At 43.6% G+C, this 23,296-nt stretch overlaps 1 protein-coding gene across 6 annotated transcripts in view; it reads left to right on the plus strand.

The window, feature by feature from the left end:
* The window catches only part of MAST4 (microtubule associated serine/threonine kinase family member 4), a 544,916-nt gene that overhangs the window by 128,168 nt on the left and 393,452 nt on the right, over nucleotides 1–23,296 (plus strand). For all 6 annotated transcript variants that reach the window (XM_049103363.1, XM_049103372.1, XM_049103368.1 and 3 more), the window contains exon 2: nucleotides 19,669–19,822. In XM_049103363.1, coding sequence (XP_048959320.1) covers nucleotides 19,669–19,822 — 154 coding nt within the window. The remainder of the gene's footprint in view (nucleotides 1–19,668; nucleotides 19,823–23,296) is intronic.

Below are 23,296 nucleotides of genomic sequence, written 5' to 3' on the forward strand. Positions count from 1 at the left end.
TTTTCAGGTGAAGAAAGTTGGGTTTTCCAGAAAGGTCCTATTTTCATGTTGACCTAATCTCCACCCATGAGCCAAAAGGAATTAGGCATGTAATGAAAATGAGTCTCTGGAAAAGATAATATTTGAATGAAAAGCAAAATGATCCCTCCCAGCAAAAATGCTTTTGCCTTTCCCCTAAATGCTTAAGATTAAATGCAGCATTGGCTTTGATATGTGGCTATGGAAAATATGTGGGCTATAAATACATGAATCATAGATATATATCAAACTTTTTTTCCCCCTGTCCCTCTCCACTGAATTCTTGAAGTCTAAAACATGCCTTATTATTTTAGCACTCTCTTTCTCCACAGGGCATATATAGATATTAGGAACTCAGTAAATGTTGTTATTGGCTACTAAGGAAGAATAATCCGCAGACCTTCCACTGGCTTGGCAGCTCCCGAAGCCACTTGAATCTCAGATGGAGTCCAGAACGTGAGGCATTTTATTGTGCCATGTGGGACCAGTTCTGTGTTGCGCTAAAAATTCTTTTTTTTTTTTATATATATATATATTTTTAATTTTTATTTATTTATGATAGTCACACAGAGAGAGAGAGAGAGAGAGGGGCAGAGACACAGGCAGAGGGAGAAGCAGGCTCCATGCACCGGGAGCCCGACGTGGGATTCGATCTCGGGTCTCCAGGATCGCGCCCTGGGCCAAAGGCAGGCGCCAAACCGCTGCGCCACCCAGGGATCCCTCGCTAAAAATTCTTAATGGTAACCGTTCCGTCTGCTTTGTATTAATTTACATTCCTGCTTAACTGAAAGGACTTAGCTGAAAAATAGTTCATTTGAGAATCTGTGTTGTGTTCTGGTGAACACTACGATTCTCAGTGTTTTCTGAGTTTTCCCTTTCTGGCATAGTGCTGGCCATCAGAGCTTGCTGAGAAGGGCCGGAAACGTTCTAGACTCTGCAGTGTCACTGATGGTAGCCAGTAGCCACAGGTGGCTTTTAAGCTCCTGAAAGGAGGCCAGGGCACCTGGGGAACTGAATTTTTTGTAATTAATTTAAATTTGATATAAAATTGTGTCTAATGGCTGCTATACTGGACAGCACAGTTCTAGAAGCTGGAAGACACATCCGTTCATGTTTGTTCTGTCCTGTTACCTAGCTGTGTCCTCACTCTCTCTGCACCCCTTGCGGTGACTTTTTCTCCCTTTGTTCTAGTGAGTTCTCACTTCTTTCGCCAGATACACCCTGTTAGTATGACATGCTCCACCCTCAAGAACCTTCATCCTCTGTGCTCCATCTAAGAACCTGCCTCCTGGAAGACACTGGAGACTATGAGACAGAAATTTTAAAAGCATCCCTGGTGTCTAATTCACTTGTCATTCATGTTTTCCTTTTGACAGTGAAAATAGTTTATATAGAGAAACTGAGCTTATTTTAAAAATGAAAATTCAAGTGAATCTCTTTTCCTACCCAGCATCATAGGCAAAAATTGCTTAAACCATTGAAACTAATGACAAGTTCTCAGCTTGGTGTCTTGCAACTACAGAAAGTGTTTTATATTCAGAATTAATCGTATAAAATAACCAGACTTAGTAGAAGGATGGGGTCAGAAATTCAGGTTTTACCAATTTAGGTTTCATGCAAATTTGATTTCAGTTCAGTTGCTATTACCTGTAAAAAGTGATGCCAGAAATATTAGTAAACGTTACTTTTACATAAATGTTACTTTTGCTACCTAAGTGTTACTCATATGCGTGTATGCGTTTGGCCTTCTGTGATATCTGGTATTTCAAAGACAGAAGATTGTTTTTCAGCTGCTTGGAAGACGAGGTTAATAACTAATGGTACATATCCTGTAATAAATGTGTTAAAATAAAATTCTGCATGTTTTTCTCTCATAGTAGCTCAAATAGTGCTTGCCCTAGAAGTCATAGGCCTTGAGGGTTTACGAACAGCCTGAAATTACTACCAATTTTTAAAATTTATACATGTATTTGGGGAGAGGAGCTGTAATTTTAGGAGTCACAAATACGTTCAACTCATCAAAGGCTGATTCCCTCATTACAGTGAGATATCCCTGAGATAACTTACCCCCCCATCCCTTCCATGGTCCCTTCAGAGAGTAAACACTCAATAAATATATATATATATTTTTCGAATGGAATAGGTGAGACACTGCCTTTCTTTTTATCAAGGCAAAAGAAATCAATGATGACCTTTATATATATATATTTTTTTCGGTGCTTCTGATCTTAGCTTCCCATTATCTATCTACCTGATAGGGTGATACGGGACTTTTAATCCTGGAAGAGACAGCAGTGGGATTTGGGGGTTCTGGAGAAGGTAATTTTGCCATTTCTACTGCTTGTTTTCTGTTGACGTGGCCTCAAGTGCAAGTCTCAGCACCTTCATATTTTCTTTTTTTTAAGATTTTATTTATTCATGAGAGAGACACAGAGAGAGGGAGAAGCACAGGACTTGATCCCAGGACCCCTGGGTCACGCCCTGAGCTGAAGGCAGAAGCTCAACAGCTGAGCCACTCAGGTGTCCCAGCTTTGTATTTTTTTTTTAATTAAAGATTTTATTTATTTGGGGGAGAGAGAGAACGTGCACCAGGGGAGGGGCAGAGGGAAAAGGAGACTCTCAGGGGGACTCTGCGCAGAGCTGGCCCTCGGGCTTGATCCCACAACCATGAGATCGTGACCCGAGTCGCAATCCAGAATCGGCCCAGAATGCAACCGCCTGGGCCGCCCCAGCGCCCTGGTACCTTAACCTCCCGCGGCCCTCGCTCCCCTCTCTCCAGGTCCTCACCCAGCACGTGGGGCCGGCCTGCCCTTCTCCGGAGGGTAGCCTAGGGACTGCTTGATGACCCCTCCCTGCTCTCCTCCACCCCGCCCGCTCGGAAGGAGGCAGGAGGTGTAAAATGCTAGGAGATGGGGAGCTCTTCCGTCACCACATGTTTGTCTGCTCCTGCCCTTCCGGGGGTACGTGCCTGGGCTCACATGTGCCCCAGCCTGCCGACGGGCTCGCACACACGCCGCGGGAGCGGGGCTTTGGCTGTGGCCCGACTGCACTGCTGCTCAATAAAAGATTAGACCCGGAGAAGCGAACGTAAGTTCCGAACCGGAGTGGCAAGGCCTCGATGACTAGCTAGCTGTTGGGATTGGCAGTGGGGGGTTAGCGTCAGGGGGAGGACTTGTTCTTGGGAAAAGCCCCGTGTCCAGGTGCTCCTAGCGGAGGCCCGTCCTTCCTTTGCCGCTCTCCGAATTTTCTGAGCCGCGCTGGCGGGAGAGGCCTGTGGTAGATGGTGTGATCAAGAAACGGAGCTGGTCTTCACATGTGATACGTGGAAGGCTGTTGGCAAAAGATCAAGAGAGCAACGAAAGCTTTATCCTTAAATACCATGAGCAAGAAAACCTATGATTAGGAACTAGGGAGTGCTGTGCTTGGTCACACGTGCGTGGCCTCCTCTTGGGTGTATCTGGGCCCTCTGAGCCCATGTGGGGTCCCTTCCCTGCAGTGACTGTGACCTCGTCACTCGTCCAGCCTACACAGACACCCCCAGGCCAGAGGATGCTGGACATTGAGTTGTCCTTTGCTGTGTAAGAAATTCCTCCCAGTTCAGCTAGAACAAAACACAAAGCAAGACCCGACAATGTTAGGACGTTGGCTAACACCCTGGAGCTCTCTTAGTAATCCAGGAGCCTAGCTGGGAGTTTGTGGCTCGGGGCCCTTAGTGAGCTTGCAGCCAGGGCTGTGGTCCTCGGGGGATCAAGGTCAGCTTCGAGATGCTGTGACTCAAGTTTGCCTTCTGACTTGCCAATGGTGGCGAGTGTTATTTAGCCACTTCCAGGCCTTTTGCGTTGAGAGTCACATCATCCACGTGGGCTCTTGATAGGTCCCTTTCCTCCTACTTCCTTGACCTTCTGCTTCTCACTTAATTACCTACCATTGTTGATTATTAAATTTTGGTAGTGAGGAATTGTGACTACTCAGAATTCTGAAACCTAAGAATCCTGGAAAGGTCTTACATCGATTGCTTCCCTCTCATTGAAGTCTTGAATTATTGATACCTTCACTGTCATTTCCCTTCTTTTTTTTCCCTCCCGTCGTTTCAATTACTATAGTGCTTTATTATGGAGTAAAAAATGCCATCACTGGGGGATCCCTGGGTGGCTCAGCAGTTTGGCGCTTGCCATTGGCCCAGGGCGCGATCCTGAAGTCCCAGGATCCAGTCCCATGTCGGGCTCCCAGCATGAAGCCTGCTTCTCCCTCTGCCTGTGTCTCTGCCTCTCTCTCTGTCTGTCTGTCATGAATGAATGAATGAATGAATGAATAAATAAATCTTTAAAAAAATGCCATCACTTAATTACCTAGGGTGATTTGTCTAAAGCCATTTTTGAGTTTCCCAAAAATGATCCTGAGAATTGGCTTGCTTGCCTGTTTTTGCCTGATTTCTCCTGAATCATTTGGGAAATGGGGGGATGGTACATTGCTTCCCGTTTTGAAGGAAACATTCATAAGTAACAAAAATGTAAACTTGTTCCCTTCTGGGTAATTTTGCCCTTGCTACTTCCCTCCCACCTGCTGCTTAGCCACATCTTTATATTTGGTTGTTGCAGTTGAGGCTATGCTTGTTGACTTACGTTGACCTCTAGACAACTTGGAGCAGGAATTCTTGGATAAAACAAAGGAGATGGGTCTATCAGAAAGGAATAGCGATAGAGCGTAAAAGATGACTGGGCCCTTCCTAACCCAGCTCCAAGGCATTTTTCACACATTTTATCCTCCCGTCGTTTTCCATATATAGATGCATCTTAACCTTATTTCACTTTTCCTTTCATTCCCTCTCAGTCACGTGTCTCTTAACTCGTTGGGTTACTTGTTAGCTCATAATACCTTCAGCTATAAGTCGATACTGATTTCTGTGACACGTATACTATGGGTTGACTATGACAAGCCTTTGCTCAATTTTGAGGGAGAAGAAAAGAAATTAGGACTCATAGGGGCAGCAGGCATATGGACCGAAGAAGGGATTGTTTTCTGGTGTAAATGCTAAAATGGAGGAATTAGCAAAGCATTTTTGTAATTTTTTTCCCCTCTGAGCAGAGAAAGTTAATTTTAGTTACTTTTGCCATTTTTCCCATTGCGTTTTTGGTTGCTAATGTTTATTGGGGTGTGCTCTGTGCTGTTTAGCACGTGCTGCTTTGGTACTTTGTTGTGAATGACTGTTGAGTTCCGTAGTAGTAGTAGACATTGATGGCTATGCTGGGGATTAATCCATATACCTGTTTTGGGAATATTTCAGAAAACCTGGTGTATAAGCCACCGAGAGTCTTAATTGCCTAGGGCTCCCATGCCTCGGGAATCAAAGTGTGGTTAGATGGTTGCTTTAGGACTAATCACTTGTGAGCAAAGCATTAAAGTCTGATGCCAACTCTTAAAAGAGACAGAGGAAATGGGTTGGAAGTGTCCGAGAACATAATCTGAGATAAGAATGACTAGAAGTTGCTGAGATCTTGCGGATGATGGTTAATCTTGAGGAACACGGTAATAGGTGCTTAAATTTTTATCGTGTCTGTTGTGAAGACTCCTTAAGCAGGTCCTGTGTTGGGAAATACCTACATCTGCATCGAAAATGTTGTGTTTTTCTCCTTTGATATTTTTCACTAAGCGTCATCTCCCAGAAATAATGTGAGCAGTTTATACCTTAGTATCCGGCACCCAGAGGCCGTCTGTAAATACCAGGTCCCTATCTCCTTCCATATTTATGCAAGTTGTTTCCCTGCATCATGAGCCTTCCAGAGCTCACTGGGTTCATTCTAGAGGTGTAGTATTAGAAGGCTTTTATAATACTGGGAGTGGAAGAGGTGGGGAAATTCAGTGAGAACGTGGACTAGAAACAGAGAGTGGAGAAGGAAGCAGGCCCAGTGAAGCCTCTTGTCCCTGTACAGGAGGCCTGCAGCTTGCAGCACATCGAGCAGGAGAGAAAAGCTGCTGGTCTGTAGCCAGGTGCCAGGGCTGGTGCTGCCTACACAAGGATGGGATGGGAAACAGTGTAGGAGGAGCTTGGGCCGGACAGCTGGCCATGGATCTGTCTTTCCTGGTCCCTAGCTTGGATACCTTGGCTAAGTCACTTGAGCTCCCTAATCCTCTGTTTCTTTACCTGTAAAATGGGGATGAAAACAAGATTAAATGAGATACATGCTTAAAGCAGTTAGGATAAAAAATAAAATAAAATAAAGCAGTTAGGATGGTGCCCGGCATGTAGCAGGTGCTGTGCCTAGCTGGAGGAGGGACTAGGGGATGGGACTATAGGGAAAGAGGACGCTGTCTGGCCACCTCGCTTGGTTTTACACAAACATGTGCAGCTCATTCTCACTCAGGGTCCTGGTGCACTCTTTCCTCTGCACCCTTCAGGTCTCTGTTTATATGGGACCCCTTCAGTGCGATCCTCCCCTAACCACCCCCATGGTAGAGTGGCCATCCTCCTCTGTCCCATATCCTGCTGATGCTTCTCCACAGCCCTATTGGCCCCAGAAGAAGGGAACTTGGCTGTGCTCACTGTTCTCTCCTCAGGACACAGTCAGTGCTTGGCTCATAGGACATGCTTGGTCCATTTATTGCAGCAACCAGGCACTGGCACGCAGGTTTGGTGGAGGGCCAGAGAGCAAATGTCTTAGGCTTTGTGGGCCGTATGGTTTCTGCGGCGACTGCTTGCAGCTCAGCCGTGGAAGGCAGAGTGTGGACAGGATGTAGACGTGGAAGCGTGGCTGTGGGCCAGTGTAATTTTATTTGGCGTGTGTGGGCTCCAGTTAATGGCTCCCTGGGCTGTCAGGGAGCGGCGAAGGTCAGGCACAGACCTGGGGGGCTCTGGTGGTTTGAGCTTGGTGAGCGTGAGTCCTCTCAGCAGTAGGGGGTGCGGTAGGGATGACTTGGGATTGGAAGACTAAGCCGTAGCCCTGGTGGGGAGGCAGCCGGGGTAGCAGGGACAGCAACGGGTGGGGTGGGTGTGTGTGTGCTTCACCCACCAGGTGAGACCAGGGGGCCTGGCCTGGTAAATGGGAGCTGTGCTTGCAAATGTTGGGAGCTGCTTGTGTTAACCTTTAAATAAAACACTTCCGTGGAGGAATTCATTGTTTAAAATCCCCATGTAGGAAGAAATCTAATTTATAAGAGCCATAGATCCCCCATGGATCCTCCATGGATCCCCCATGGATCTCCCATGGATCCCCCATCACAAAGTTTATACACAGTGTATTTTCCACGTACTAAGCGTGCGGCTCTTCCCTAGGCTTTACCTGTCACTGGACACAAATTCTTCATCTTAGTGAAAGAAGAGGCGGCTTGAAAGGAGGTTTGCCCACAGTGCAGTTCCGCCGGGTTCAACGTGTGGCCGTTCCCACTTGCTTCTAAGATCCCTCTGCAAACACAACTTAATGAAAGAAGGTGGTACCCGAAACACGCATTTTACACCGCGTAGTTTCACTGGGGAAAGAATAGGTCAGTCCCCACGCGCTTCTGCACAGACACAAACGGGTCGGTCGGTGGAAGAAGATGTTGCTAGAAGCACGGTTCGTGCAGAACAGTGTGGCTCCAGCGAGGTGAGCGTATGGCTTTCCCCCCTGCTTCCACCCGTCCGCGTAGGGACTTTTAATGAACAAGGTGACAAGAGAGCCCCAGATTTCTGGGAAAGGTTTGTGTCTGGCGTGGGTTGCTCCGTTGGGGGGTCGACTTGGAGCTCACGCGTGGAAGTGGTGGACGCGCCTAATGTCATGCTAGACGTTTAGCCTTTAGTCCACAAGGACGCCTGTCCCTGTTCACCTGTGAGTCTCAGGCAAGAAGGGGAAAATAAAGAGGTGCTGGGTGACCAGGCTGGGTCAGACGAGGACTGCCGAGTTGCTTCCCGGCTGGACCCACCCAGTCGGTTGGGGACGGGGCCAGGCGTCCGTGTGTCCATGCTTTCCTAGGTGGGGACTGGCTTGCCCTCCAGCTTGGGCGCTTCCTTGGATTTCTTGAGTTTTGGCCGGTTCTGTTTCAGCTCTTTGGTGGGAAGGGAGACAGAGTTGCTTCCTTTTGTTGGCTAGCATGGGCTACGTTTTAAATAATTGTCCTAAGAACTATTGTTCACCGATGCCAGTAAGGAAAGAACACGGGGAAACGTACACCTTTTCAGCCCTTGGTTGTTGCGTGGGTCTTATTTATGAGACCCTGCCCAATCCTTGGGGCTGCTTTGAGACCTCAGGGGATTCTCACCAGGGAATTATCTTCCGTCTGTTTTAACTACACTGTGGTTTTGGCTGAATACTTTTTACTTATTTTAATATATATATATATTTTTTTTTAGCAGCGTTGGGAACCTGTACCCAAAGGCACAATCTTTTGCTTACTTGATTTCATATGGTCGCTGGGAACATCTTGATTTGTCCTTCGCTCCTGTAACCTGGAGAAGAGTTTTCTTCTTGGCAAATAAGGAGGGCCTCAGAGTGGAGGGCTCTTGTGTGTGTGTTGTGGGAGGGGGATAGTAGGAGGTTTCAGTGATGGTCAGTCTGAGTTTCAGAGGACAGCGTGATCGGTAATCCTAGGATCCGAGCAATCAAGTTATTCCTGGCCCACATGAATAGAAGAATAGATAGAAAAGTTCAGATGGATGCATTTTCTGCAGAACGTACCAAGCTGGTAGTTTGTCCTCTTTTCTCCTTCTTGAGTCTCTTGTTGCACCTCCCACCCCCTCCCATGTTCCCCTTCCGTATCTTTGTGGGGCACCTTCTCCTTCGCACGTGGAGAGCTTTGGCTCACGTTCCCCTGGGGGGCTGCGGCTTACACTGGGCCTGACCCGGAGGGCTGGGAGCTCTGGTGGTGGACGTGGCTTGGGATCAAGCCCTGGGCAGGTTCGCACCGGACTAAGGAAACCCGGGATGGGGGTGCTTTCCTTGAACTTGCAAAGCAAGCCCCAGATGCAGAGCAGAGGCCCCCAGGTGATCAGGGCCCAGGCGGTCAGGGAGCACCCAGGCTGGGATCTGGCCCCCGGCGAGCTGGGTTTCAGAGGCAGGAGCCAGTCAGGGCAGGACCCTGGGCACAGGGCAGCCCCCAGACCTCAAGGGCTGAGGGCACACATCCATTCAGCAGCTGAGAAGCAGAGAGTCCCATCCAGGAAACCAGGTAGGGGACCCAGTCAGTGATCCGGGAGTGACAGGGAGCTCCTTACTGAAGGCCTTGGAATTTATTAATTTATGGCTACAGAATATGTTTATTGATCATCGTTTCATAATATGTTTGTTTATTGTGGTTGTTTATTATTTGCTCCTTTGCCGAGAGAGAAGACCCATCTCACTAGGTGGGGGGCTGCCGGGGAGGACCTGCCCCAGGCCCTTGCCACATCCTTCGGCCTGTTTACAGCTTCCTCTCCCTCGATTTCTCCGTCATTCCTTTCTTTTTCTCTCTGCTCCTTTTCCCTCATACTCCCGGGTCATTGTTTTGTCCCTCTTAAAGAAGAAATTAAGCTGGTAAAAACAGTTAGCATGATCCTCACCCCTCAGCCCCTCGGAGCCCTCATCTGAGTGGCCCGTGACTTGCCCATTTCTCAGGGACTGTTGCTCCCGTCCTTCTAAATGACTTCCGTTTAACCACTTGAGGCCTCATGCCTGCTGAGGGCCCAGGCCTCAAGGATTCTTAGGAATGCTTTTCTTAGGAATGTTTATTTTACCTCTTGGGTCAGAGTTTGATTTGCTCCTGCCACCCATGCAGGCTCACTCAAACATCCCGTTTTCCCTCTTAATGTGAAAACATGAAATGAATATTAATTCATATGTTTATTCAGGTAAAGAGCTTAAATATTATACAAGGAGAGCTATTTTGAAGTTCTTTTTTCTTCCAGAAACTTGAATAAAGTTTATTTTTAGCTTTAATAGATGCTATTTGAAAAGAAATTTGGGTTCTTAATGATTTTTTTTTTTTTTTAATGATTCTGACAAAATAAACTAGGCTAAGATAAGGGATGGGGGAAGAGAGGAAACATTTGAGTGTCTTCTCTTGCTAGGAGCTTTGTATTGTATCTTGATTGGTTCACTTAATCCACAGAAATCCTGTGAGGGAAGTAGAATTATCCTTATTTTATAGGTGGCATGATAATTGAGGCCCTTTCTATGGCCAAGTGGCTGAATGCCCTCCTGGCTGTGGGCTCGCCTCCAAACATTGTCGTCTTCCTCTCTGTTTTCTGGTCCTCTTGGGAGGTAGGAGTTGATGCCTCGTACTACTCCTAAAGCACCTAGCCCATGGTGAGCACTTGGCTCCTCAAGAAGGATAGACGATGAGGATCATGCTGCCGTGTAGTGCGGCCAGGGAGGGGAGGGGGGGTTGGGAAAGGCTCTGTCTCTCCTCCACCTTAGGACGTGGTGGTTGAGTTTGAGAAGTGCCAATCCAGAAACAAAATTAGCAAGTGTCAACACCCTGCTCTGTGCTTCCCCTGGACTGGCTTCTGAGTATCTGAGAAGACCAGAATCTGTGCGAGTATATACAAGTCACACACCCCCTCACCCCCGCATTTCAGGCAGAAAGTAACACCAGCATTTTCAACTAACACAGACAAAATAATTAGATGCCAGGCCATAGCTCTGCTCAAAGCCACTGTAGTCCCTCCTACCTAATTCCATCCTTGCATCTGTCCTGTTGTTTTGTGGTTGGGTTTTTGTGTCAGTCTCCTGCACTTGGGTAGAAGTGACCCAAGGAAGGTGACTCTGTCCCTTTCTTTTCTCAGTTTTTCAGTCCTTAGCACAGTGCCAAGTCCATAGTACACATCTGGCTAAAAAAATATATATATTTAAAACAACCTTGAGTTAATAGAGCATATATGAATAAAAGCCCATAGAAAATCATGCAAGTCACTTAGAGTAGGGAACATCAGTCGGTTGCAGGAAGCAAAGTAGGTAAGAGAGCACAGTGTGATGGGCAATAGATGGTAGGTCTAGAAGTGCGGGTTCTGGCCTCCCTCGTGCACTAGCTATCTTTTTAAACCTGGGTGGTTTGACTTGACATGTCTGAGCCTCAGTCTTCCAAAAGGCAGGAAAGGAGACTAGAGGTGATCTTTCTACTGCTAATATTTGTGATTCTATAACTCTGGCTTAAGGATTTCAGCTCTAGAAAACCCTAGAAATCGCCTGTGTAGATTGCCAGTCAAGATTGAACTGGAGCACTCAGACTGGTTAACATCAGACTCTTAAGATCCATTCTCCTCTAGGGAGTCTTCTTGGACCAGAGATGGAAGAGAAAATCAGAGTTAACTCTCTGGGGCTTCCTATGCTTTGTCACTGTGAGCCCTTCTCTAAGAGACTGTTGTGTGTGTGGGGGGGGATAGTGAGGGAAGCAGGGGCTTTGGTGTAAGCAATCTTGGGCTGGATTCCTTTTGTACTGCCCAAGAAGCTGCTAAGTTTGGAGGGGCTGATCTTTCTGAATATGATTCCTCATCGGTAAAATGGGCATAAGAATAGTACCTACTTGGGGATCTACTCCCTCTGCCAGACGGGGCAAGTGGATGCACAATGTAAAGTTGTGTGGAGTCGTGAGCGTTTCCCCCCTCTGACCTCAAATGGAGGATAGATGTGTGCAGAGGAGTGTATTGTCTCTTCCTGCCTTGTCAACTGTGGTCTGCATCTTGAGTTAGGTCGCTGATGGAGACATGATGGTGCCAGGGGAATTTAATGACCTTAAATAAGTAAACAGTTTCAGGAATAGATCAGATCCCTAAATAAAGGTCAGGGAAACGTCAAGAATATTAAAGTGACAGGAAAGCAAGTGATACATATGCAGAGTCAAATCAACATATTCCCTTTGCTTTCCCCAATGTCATGGTTCTTCAACTAAACTTTGAAAAATACTATGTTTAAAAAAAAAAAAAACCATAATATTAGCTTTTTTTTTTTTTTTAACATCTGTGGACTATTGAATTTATTGCTTAATGTAAACATCATAGATGCCTGCTGCGTGGTGCTCTGTCCTTGGGACTGTGATAATAATACTGCTTTCTGGTGGGACGTGTGTGTGTTTAGAGATGTTCATAAGCAAAGGAATTGACTTTCTTGAAGTTGAATTGACAGACAAAAGTGAGGTAGTGGTATCAAAGTGCTAATTTACATATTTCTCTCAGAAGGGAAGAAAGAAAATCAATTCTCATAAGAGATGAAACCAGTGGTGCAGTTCTGTTTAGGTGAATGCCATTGTAGTTTGATCTAATAATGTATTTTAGTATGTTTCTGAAACACGTTTTATTTTGCTAATTGAAGTTTGTGATTCAAAGAATTAATTAAAAACTGAAGATGGAAAATGGTACTGGTATCTGGTACATCTCCCAGTTTAAAAACGTTCAATCGATGTGTTATTTTTCAAAACACGGTATTCGTTTGAGAACCTGAATTGCAATAAACAGCTAAGTAGGTTGGGTAAATTAATGTGGCTCAGGAAATTATTTGCTTAACAGACTTGTTGACATGATCAATTTTTTGCAAAGATTCCATCTGTGCTCTCCCTCTGTCTCTTTTCTTGTTCTCAAAAGGTTTTAAGATGACCTAAAATAACACATAACTCAGCAAGATGAGTAACTTAAAAATAGGTGAAGATGTACAAATGAAATGCTGTACGGAACAGCATTTCTTACTAGTGACACAACTGACATTTTGTGCCGGGTAATTCTTTTTGGTTGGGGGCTCTTCTGTGCATTGACCTGTGTTTAGTAGCATCTGTGGTCTCTAGCCAGCAGAAAGCAGCAGCCTGTGCTCCCTTTAAACTGCAAAAACAGGGCACCTGGGTGGCTCAGTGGTTGAGTGTCTGCCTTCGGCTCAGGTTGTGATCCCGGGGTCCTGGGATCGAGTCCTGCGTCAGATTCCTTGCAGGGAGCCTGCTTCTCCCTCTGTATCTCTGCCTCTCTCTATATCTCTCATGAATAAATAAATAACATATTAAAAGAAAACAAACTGTGAAAACAGAAAATGATTCCAGATATTGCCAAATGTCCCCTCAGTGGCAAAATTGCCATGACCTGAGAACCAATACCAGAGGGTATTTTAGTCCACCCAGCTGACCGTAACAGCATGTGATAGACAGAGGACTCAGACCATTTATTTCTCAGCATTTGGGAGGCCAGTAAGTTCAAGAGCAAGCCACTGGCAGATTCGGTGTCTGGTGAGGGCCTGCTTCCTGCTTCATAGAGCTTAGAGCTGTGTCCTCACCTGGTGGAAGAAGCAAGAGAGCTCTGTGGGATGTTCTGCATAAGGCACTAATCCCATTCAGACGGAGTCCACTTTCAGGACTTAATCACTTCCCAAAGGCCCTCCTTCCAGATACCATCACATTCGGGGTTAGTGTCCAACATAAGAATTTGGGGGAAGCTCAAACTTTCAGTCTACAGCAGAGGGTAAAGTAAAATCCAGTGTGAGGTTGGTGCTGCAAGCAGACCCATGAAATCTTGGTGGTGATGGGCTACACAGACTTTGCCCTGTGATTGCCAGTGATTGAAGGAGAGAAATATAATGAATTATGTGCATTGTGGGGTTCCCAGGGTAACATCAGACCATCACCCAGCAGAAGCACACCTGATCGTATTAGCGAGAACTGACAACATTTTCTTCAGGTTTCTTTCTCCAAGTAGCATGAAGCTTCTGGTGGGCAAAGAGTTTTGTCTCCTGTTGTGCCCAGAGGCATACCTGGCCCATAAGTGCTTCATAAATATTTTTATAAAAGAGGAGTCTTGACACGGTGGATACTGTCTAATAGAGGCTCTTCCTCACTTGGTACAGCAGGGTGGCAGGACTTCTATGGCTGTTTGTTACCATATCATTAAATGGAAGCAGGCATTCTGAGTGGTATCATCCAAAATGAACGTCAGCAAAATCAATTAAATGAGCCCCCATTACAGCGTGGGCCAAGATTATAGCCCTGTCAGGGCCTGACTCAGTCTGTGTCGTTAGATTTTAGGATACTGGGGAAAAGGAGGTTGCCTATTTTTCATGCAGTGGCGAGCATGATAAATGTTTCTGCTCTATTTGAGTAGCGTGGAGTTAGAGGTAAGAACACCTGAGAGATGACGCTCAGAAGGGGCAGGTGAATAGCCACGTGCTTTACCAGTCAATGGGCTAAGAGAAAGTAGAATTTGAGCTGAGCCATGGTGACCGTTGTCACCAACATTATTCATCAACGAGTACTTAAATGTGCCAAGCACTGTGCTAAGCCCTTTTCATCCATCATCTGCCTGCATCCTCCCTACCTCTGGGGCCCATACTTTAGAGAGGAGTCAAGTAGCTTGGCCACAGCGTGGCCCTGCGATGCACCCAAGAGTTCAAATTTGAGCTCAGGTCCTTCCGTACAGCTCTGCTTCATGCACACTGAACACCCTATAGCATGAGAATAACAGCCTGAAATAACTGTAAAGCAGTTCAAGCCAAGTTCTCCTTCGAGCCATAAAGAAAAATAAGACAACTCCGTAAAAATCGTAATCAGTTTTAATTTCCTCGCAAGCCATTTGTGACGAAGTACTCATATGGAGATGTTTGTGAATGAGGTGACTTCCTATATGGCAATTTTAATAACCACCCCAGCTAACATTTATTGTGCACTTACTGTGTTCTGTGTGTTATTCTGAGTGCATGTGTGAATTCTTTTACTATGCACAACAACCTCAGGAGATAGGTGGTATTATTACTAACATTTTGTAGATGAGGAAATGGGCATAGAAATAGTTAATTGTCTTAATTAGGTAGTAACTGTTGGTGTTTCTAACCACCGCGGAAATTGGTAGGAATCCAGTAATGATCGTCTTAACGATAGAATTATTTTCTATCAAATTTTAAAATGTTGTTTATAGGTTTTGGCTTGAAGGTTAACAAAATCCTGTTTTGAAATAAAGTTGTTTCAGGTGGTTGATCGGATTCCTTTTTGGATGGAGGCAGTTGGCAGTTAATTAAGATTACAGGCATGGTCCGTGCAGTTTTTTAAATTATTCATTTCCATACCTATAGTTTTTTAAAATATTTAATATTAAGAAACGGAATAGCTGAACATTGTCTTCATAACCCCATGTTACACGTCAGTCTCCATCCTTTCTTTCTTTCTTTCTTTCTTTCTTTCTTTCTTTCTTTCTTTCTTTCTTTCTTTTTTTTTTTTTCTTTTTTTAGCATAAAAAAGACTTTACTGGTGAGCCTCATTCCGTATGCAGGTAACATTGATGATCCTGGTGAACTAATGAACTTTGGCCTTAGGGCACATGCATTCTGGATGGGTCTTTAAAATGCATGTGCCACATCTTGGGAATGAGTGAGGAATTAGAGAAAAGCAAGAGTGGAAGGAAGGGCTTGGATTGATAGACACAATTGAATATGCTAGTTGGGATCTAGTTAAGAGGCCGAATAATTCATTATTTAGGAATCACCTTCAGAGATAGCAGTGTTAAAAAAATTAGCATATTAGTTTGTATATAGAAAAGATTCTTTAAAAAGATGGCCTTTGCTGTAACCCCAGGGTCTTTTTCATACACGAAGCATTCGAATTTGTCAAAATGATTGAGACTCAGTTGAGCATTTTCACCTTGAGTAGCATTTAATATAATTTTATTCAACTTTTTCCAGCAATAAAAACACTTAATAGCACGTGTTTATTTTTCTATTGTATTTTAAGCTAAATACCAGAGGTTGCCATTCATTTGCTTTTTCAACCAGTATTGACAATGGTGCCTTTTATGTAGAGCAGTGGACAATTGGAACAGACTAGTACGTAATTTAATTCAACTTAGCATCTCTGGGAGAAGGACAATAAACAAATATGAAGGATCTAACATGGGGCAGTAGATGCTAGGAAGAAAAATAAAGAAGGGAGTGAAGTGATGGGCACGCTGTTTTACACAAGGCAGTTGGAGAGGGCCCCCCCACCCCCGGAAGAGTAACATTTGAATAGAGACCTGGAAGATGGGGGGACGGTGAGGGATTGGAGCATGGTAGCTAATACCTGGAGTGAGTCCCAGACAGAGGCTGTGGTCAAGGTAAAGGTGCTGGAAGATGCCTGGGGCACCAGAGGTCCAGCAACAGACCAAGATGGGTTGAGTGGAGTGGTAACAGCTGGGATCAGAGACCTGTGGGTAGAGTGGTAGGACCCGTATGGCATTGCCATGTTTTGGGGTTTGTTCTGGGTGAAGAGGAAGCTGCGGGGGACTCCAGCAGGGGTTGTGGAGCATCTGGCTTATGTTTTAGAAGGGTTACTGGCTGCTGTGCTGAGGCAAGGATGGAAGCAGAGAGTGAGAGTAAGAGTGAGCAGTAGCAGCGGGCTAGGGTAGCATGTGACAAGGCCGTGGGGCTGTCTCTCCAGCAGCCCGTTGTCTGCTTAGTGAGGAAAATTCGAAGTGTGTGAAGGAAGTATGGTAAGTTCAGGCTTCGATGACCTTAAACATCACTGGAAGTTTAAAGGCAAGCTCTTGTCGTTAGTTGAGCTTCTTGTAGTATGAAGGCTTTGGGAGTTTGGAAAAGTTGGACGGCACAAAGGTGGAATCATTTAAAGGGCAGTGTCCAAAGTGATATGTTGGATGTCTACTCTAAGCTCCAGGGTGTGCTGAAATATTTGTAAATGGAGCATGAGTGTTTGAATCAGAACAAAAAATGAAGAATAAATTGTAGGGCTGCAGTGGACCATTTTGAGAAGCTTTGACTAATTGTAGAAAGAAAAGTAGAGCCCCTGACAACCCAGCAAATTTGGAAAAATGATCTATTTAGAGAGAGCCCTGTTGGGACTGTGATTTGATGTGAAGAAGGAAATGGAATCCTGGAACATGGCACTGTGCTTACAGGTTTTTCTGCTTATATTGTGTTTGAAACATTTACAGCCCTCACAGTTCGCTGACTCCATTTTCCCAGAATTTAAAATAATACTCCCCTCTTGGGGTTGTGATTCTGATTAAAAATGCTGGCTTATGGACTAAGAGCTTGTGGCTATATATGTGATGAAATGGACTTTCTTTCTTTCTTTTTTTTTTTTGTTACACTTTCTCCTTGATTTCTTCTTCTTCTGCCTTTGTTTTGTCTTCGAGGGCTTTGTTGGAGATATGTAAGGGAATCACATAATTCTTATTTGGGAATTTATCTTTCCTCTGCTTATTTTTCCACCCTCTGTTAATATGTGATATAAACAGTCTTCCCCAGGGAGAGTAATTGTAATTCTGCAAGCTGAAAAATTTAACTTCAGGTGAAAAATCAGTAGCAGAAGTTGATGAACCTTAAACAATAAATATTTGTATTTTACGCAGCTGCCACTAGCAATTAAGAGAAAATAACTAAGTGGAATGGAGTTGAAGTCACTCAGACACTCTGAGGGGTTCCGGGTGCATTTACAGGACAGGATGGCAAGCTATTAGGGAAGGTTTTGTTGAATGTCTATGGCACATTGCCACCTTGTGGCTGCAACTTTTCCTTTTAATGTAAAAGAATAAATTCCTCATATTAAATCTACGTGATAGAAACTTATTTTATCTTTTCCCAGTTGTTTATGATTTAAGTTGATAACAAAAGATTTGCCACCTCTTGAAAGGTTATATAATACAGGGTAGGAGAATTAAAGAGAACGCTCTTATTCTTAGCAGAAGTGTGCTGAAATTTTGAGGGGGTGAAGATCCATAATGTCTGCAAAAAACTACTCCGTGTGGGGATTGGAGACAAAGAGAAAATGAACAAAAAACAGTGGGGCAAAAGGTTAACTCTTCACCAGTGGTCATGGAAATCAGGATGCTCATTGTAGTCTTAAAACATTTTTTTTTTATGTCATTGCAAATTTTGTTCTGAAATTTTTCAGATTAAAAAAAAAATTTGGCAGGAGGGGGCGCCTGGCTGGCTCAGTCAGTAGAGCATTTGACCCCTGATCTCGGGGTTGTGAGTTTGAGCCCCACGTTGGGTGGGGAGCCTACTTTAAAATTAAAAATATTTTTTAAATTGGCAGGAAAAAAACTGGGATAAGGGCATAAAATGGAGCCAAGAAGGAGGCAGAAATAACTTCTACATTGTGTAATGATGAGACTACGTTTGGACCACTGATTGCATTTTCCAGTAGCTGATGTGTCATTGACCAGGGTTCCCTTGAGCTAGTTTGGTGTCCTTAAGGTTTCAGGCCAAAGTGTCTAAAGTTAGATTCGGTTCCTTCTTGGAGGTCGTCCTAGGTAGGACACTGTTGTAGTGAACAGCAGACTCATCAAAGAGCTTCCAAAAGTGCAATCTGGAATTGGAATCCCTTTTCTCTACTGATCTGGCTTGATCCTGAAGTGGATGCACCGCAAGTTTTTTGGGGGGGACCTCTCACAAGAACACTAAGTGGCAATGAAATACAGTAAAAACCTGGTAGGGAAAAAATTTGAGGTGGGTCTTACTGACAAGTGCTTGAAATCCAGCTGTTCAGTGTCACTAATGAATGCAGTGAGCTTGGAGGGGGGAGTTGGCTTCTTGTAATAGCTGAGCCAATGAGTCCGTTCCACCTCAGTGGGCTTGGGGGAGTTACTCATAGGGTTAAATTTCTTTTCGTGCCATGGTTTTGAATATGCTTCCGTGCAAAGACAGACCAATGGATGATTTTTGTCCCTCAATTTCATTTTCCTATAAAATATATCCTTGATAGTCTTAATTGGAAAAAAATGCAGACAGGTATAAGCAGAAATCCTTCTCTCTGCCCAGGAAAACCACACAAAATAAATCTCAGGGAGGCATCCTTAAAAATGCCCAGATTTGGGCAGTGCTACTGAACTCTTCTCTGAATTTAAATTTCTACCAATATTTTTCTGTGGCATTTGGAATTTCCACGAATACCTTCCGTACTTCTTTCTTGTTGTTAATTAACCGTCTGGATATAGGTATATGCATATGGATATTTTTGTCCTTAATAACCGTCTAGACACATATATATGCATATGTACTTTGAAGGTGAACATTTTTGAAGATGTGGCCCTGTTCGAGTATGAAAGGTTTTCTTAGAAAAGGAGGAAAGATCTTGAAATAAGTGTTGCGACACAAGGGATTCTTTTGTAGAAAGCTGTCTCTTGAAGTGGTTTTAGTTTCTCTGATTCTCGTGACAGGTTTTCTTTTAAAAAGCTATAAAGCAGTATAGGGATGTATTGATTTGCATTAAGGGCTGTGGCGCTTAGAAATTGTCGTTCCCTGCACATATTTGTGAGCACCAGAAGCTTGGGGATTATCTTTTGTGAACACTAAAGCAGTGATCTATCGATTCTCAATAGAACAGTATTATTCATTTTTCTTAGAGGTATCATGGTCCATAGAAAGACACATATTTGACCCAATGACTCAGGACACATACCCAAATATCACTTTATCAGACATTTTATGACACAGTACTTCTTCCTCATTGGACTCTAACAACTTTTATTATATTAAAAAAAATACTAGTTAGAGCTACTCAACTTGCTTTCACAACCCATTAATTTGTTGTGACCTAGAGCCTAAAAATGATTGCTGTTGAGATTTTGCAGCCGGCCAGAATGTTTTTCAGATGCACGACCCCCTGAACTGTCTAACCACATGAGAAGCAGGCTTGGGGACAGGGAGTGAGAGAAGGATAAGAAGAGAAGAGCAGGTCACTGGGGTTGCCAGCTGGCTGTGTTGAGAGTGTCCTCAGTGAGTGACGTCCTTGTCTTTCTTTCTGCAGCTTGACCACATCCTCTCCCCTCCACCCATGCCGTGTCGGAAATGCAGCAACCCCGATGTGACTTCTGGCCCTGCAAAGTCCCTGAAGTTTAAAAGACAGCTGAGTGAGGATGGACGAGAGCTGCGGCGGGGCAGCCTGGGAGGGGCTCTGACAGGTGAGTCCTGAGTGGTGGACATGGAAGAGGAGGAATCATGCTGCGTGGACCCCGGAGTCCCGCCGCGCAAACTGGCCTGCTTCAGAATGGGCTTGCCCCTCTGCAGACCGTTTTGCAAAAGCTGATCCAATCCAGAGAGCAGTAAAGTTGAGGATTTGACTGATAGTTTCTTCCTGAAACAAAATTGACGTACAATAAAAAAAGGGACCTGTTTTAAGTGGACGTGTGTATGGATTTTGGCAACTGTGTACTGCGGCTTAGCTGCCACCTCAGTCGAGACATCAAGTGGTTTCTATGCCCTGATCTGATCATCCTCACGCCCACTCTTCATTTCTTGGCTGCAGGCAACCAGAGATCTGCTTTTCGTCACTGCAGCTTAGGTTTATCTTAAAAATTTGACATTAATGAAATCAAACAGTGCATGTTCTTTTGTGTCTGGCGTCTTGGGCTCAGTATATTTTTAAGATTCATCTATGTTGGTGCATGTTATCAGTCGTGTATATTGAACTTTATAAGAAACTGCCAAACTGTTTCCAAAATTGTACCATGTTACATTTCCCACCAGCAACAGATGAGCGATCTAATTGCTCTGCATCGTTGCCAGCTTGTGGTATTGCCAGCCTTTTTAATTTTAGCCATTTTAATGGGTAGATAGTCCTATCACATTGTGGATTTAATTTGTATTTTTTTTTTGATGACTAAACGATGTTGAACATCCTTTCATGTGCTTGTTGGACATTCTTTTATCTCCAGTGAAGTGTCTCTTCAAATCTTTCATCCGTTTTTTTCTTTGACACATTTTTAAAATCATGTTGTTAAAATTAATTTAAAAACTTTTCAAATACAGAGAATCCAAAAATCAACTTGTACTGACTTGAAAGATAGCCAACCTAGGATAATTTTAAGCATTTTTTAATAACTCAGAGTATCTTTCATCCATTTTTTTTCTTTCACACGTTTTTTAATCATGTCATTAAAATTAATTTAAAACCTTTTCAAATGCAGAGAACCCCAGAATCACTTGTATTGACTTGAAAGATAGCCAACTTAAGATAATTTTAAGCGTTTTTTTTTTTAACAACTCAGAGTATAAATTTTCATGTTATTAAACTTTAAGTCACTGAAGGTTAGATTTCTATTTCATTCTGAGTGCTTTTTCCTCTAATATAAATATCTTTGGAAAAACTGTATTTTAAATCCCAAAGCAGTGTTTTCTCTGCACATGACAGGCCTCTCTGCCAGTTCTTAAATGGTCTGAAAAATAAGTTGAGTTATTCACATTTTCTTGAGAATTACGGATTTTGACTTTTTGGAGTTAAAATTTCTGGGGACAGAAGTGATTCCAACATTGGGGACAGAAGTGATTCCAACTCAGTAGAGTCTAGAACCTTTGACCCATTGTGGCATAGTGCTGGAATGCAGGGTGAAACTGAACTCAGGCCAAAGGGAAGAAATTTGTCAAAAAAAAACAACACCCTGCACTTCACTAAGTTTAAGTAAATGTTCAATGCTTGAGTTTTACTGATGTTCCTTCAATGCTTAGCGAATTTTTCTTTGCTTTCCTTTTATAGATTCGGACTATTTTTTTTTTTTATTCCAGGGAGATCCTAAAAATTAGGTAGTCCAACCCTTATTTTGTAGGTGGGGGAATTAACTATTAATGGTTAAAATACTCATCCCTTTGCTTACTCATTTCACTTAGGAAATGTACTTACTTTGGTTAGGCTATTTTTGATCAAAAGGAAGAGCAGTGATGGTTCTCTCCAATTTTTGCTGGAGGAGTTGACTTCAAGCTTTATTTTTTATTTTTTAAAGATTTTATTCATGAGAAGCACACAGAGAGAAGCAAAGACATGGGCAGAGGGAGAAGCAGGCTCCTCGCAGGGAGCCCTATGCAGGACTCAATCCTGGAACTCCAGGATCACACCCTGAGCCAAAGGCAGATGCTCAACCGCTGAGCCACCCAGGTGTCCCGACTACAAGCTTTAAAACCACACAAGGCTATATAGGTCTTGATGCAGATAAATGACCTGAATCGTGAAATTGGCTTACAGCTTTAAAAAAAAAAAAATCTGAGATTGATTCCCATTTTGTAAATTGTGTGCTATACAGTTTTTTTCGATAATTAAATGTTAGGTCAGATAATTTTCAAAAATGTTTATTAGCCCTTAGGAGAGGGAGTTTAAAAGAATCTCATGAACATCAGTCTGGTTTTTAAAAAGGTTGCTTGTAAGTTTTATTGGAATATGAAGAAAACATTCTAATTGGTCCTCTAAATAGCTTAGCTGAGGATTTAATGAAAGAATTTATGCAAAGCACTTAGCCCAGTGATGGGGTGGCAATTAGTACTATGTGCAGCATGAATTGAATTGCAGTTGATGGAGAACTTGGGCTTCTGAACATCAGTTTGGATCCCTTATCCACTGAGTTTCTACTTCATGTCAGGCAGTGTGCTAAGAGTCTGGTTGGAGCAGATAGAAAACCTCACTTCTGATATTTAGGAAACCTAATGTCCGCTAGTTACAGGCAACTTGAATAATCGTACGTGATCTCACCTTGGGATATACTTGTTGCTAAACTTAATTAAGTCATACTGGTTTTTGTCTTCAGAAATCTGTGCCTGATAGATTTTATATGTTAAAGACCAGCTTATCTTCCTATTGCTTAGTCTTGTTTTAATCTAAAAGTCTTTTTTTGGGGGTGGGGGCTCTACTGCTTTCTTTAAAACAAAGTTTTTGTGAAGACTTGTAGCTTAAAACTTTTGCCACTCAGATTCATTAAACTTAGCTCTTTGAGAGGAAGATCTGTGATGTTTTCATCTACTTATCACTAATAATAATGACCGCTGGGTGCCTGGGTGGCTCAGTGGTGAGCGTCTGCCTTTAGCTCAGGTCGTGATCCCGGGGTCCTGGAATCAAGTCCCACATTGGAGTCCTCCCATGGGGAGCCTGCTTCTCCCTTTGCCTGTGTCTCTGCCTCTCTCTGTGTGTCTCTTGTGAATTTAAAAAAACAAAACAAATTAAAAATAATAACAGCTAACTTTAAGAGCTTACTGTGTGGCATGCACTGTTTATAGAGAATTTATTGACTTAGTTCTTAAATATATTTATCCATTTTGAGGGAGGTAGTCTTATCCCCATTTTATGGATGAAAACACTGAGGAACAGGTAGTTGGAACAGCACAAGATCGTGGTGTTCACGAACAACAGAGCCAAGACTTGAACCTGAGTGTTTTGACTCCAGAGTCGTCCTTGTAACCACTGCACTGTTCCTAACACAGTAGGTACTTAGTAAACTCCTGCAGGATTAATTGGAATGAACCCTGGGTGGGAACGTTTATGCTCATTTGGAATCCAGGGCTAACTCAATCCGTAGGGATCCTTGTCCCTTAATTACAAAAGTAAATTAAAACCATGCACTTAATCCATGATAAAAAACCCATGAAGTTTGCACATTTGTTAACCTAGCCATTCT

The sequence above is a fragment of the Canis lupus genome, chromosome 2 (genome assembly GCF_003254725.2).
Source record: "Canis lupus dingo isolate Sandy chromosome 2, ASM325472v2, whole genome shotgun sequence".
Taxonomy (NCBI): Eukaryota; Metazoa; Chordata; class Mammalia; order Carnivora; family Canidae; genus Canis; species Canis lupus.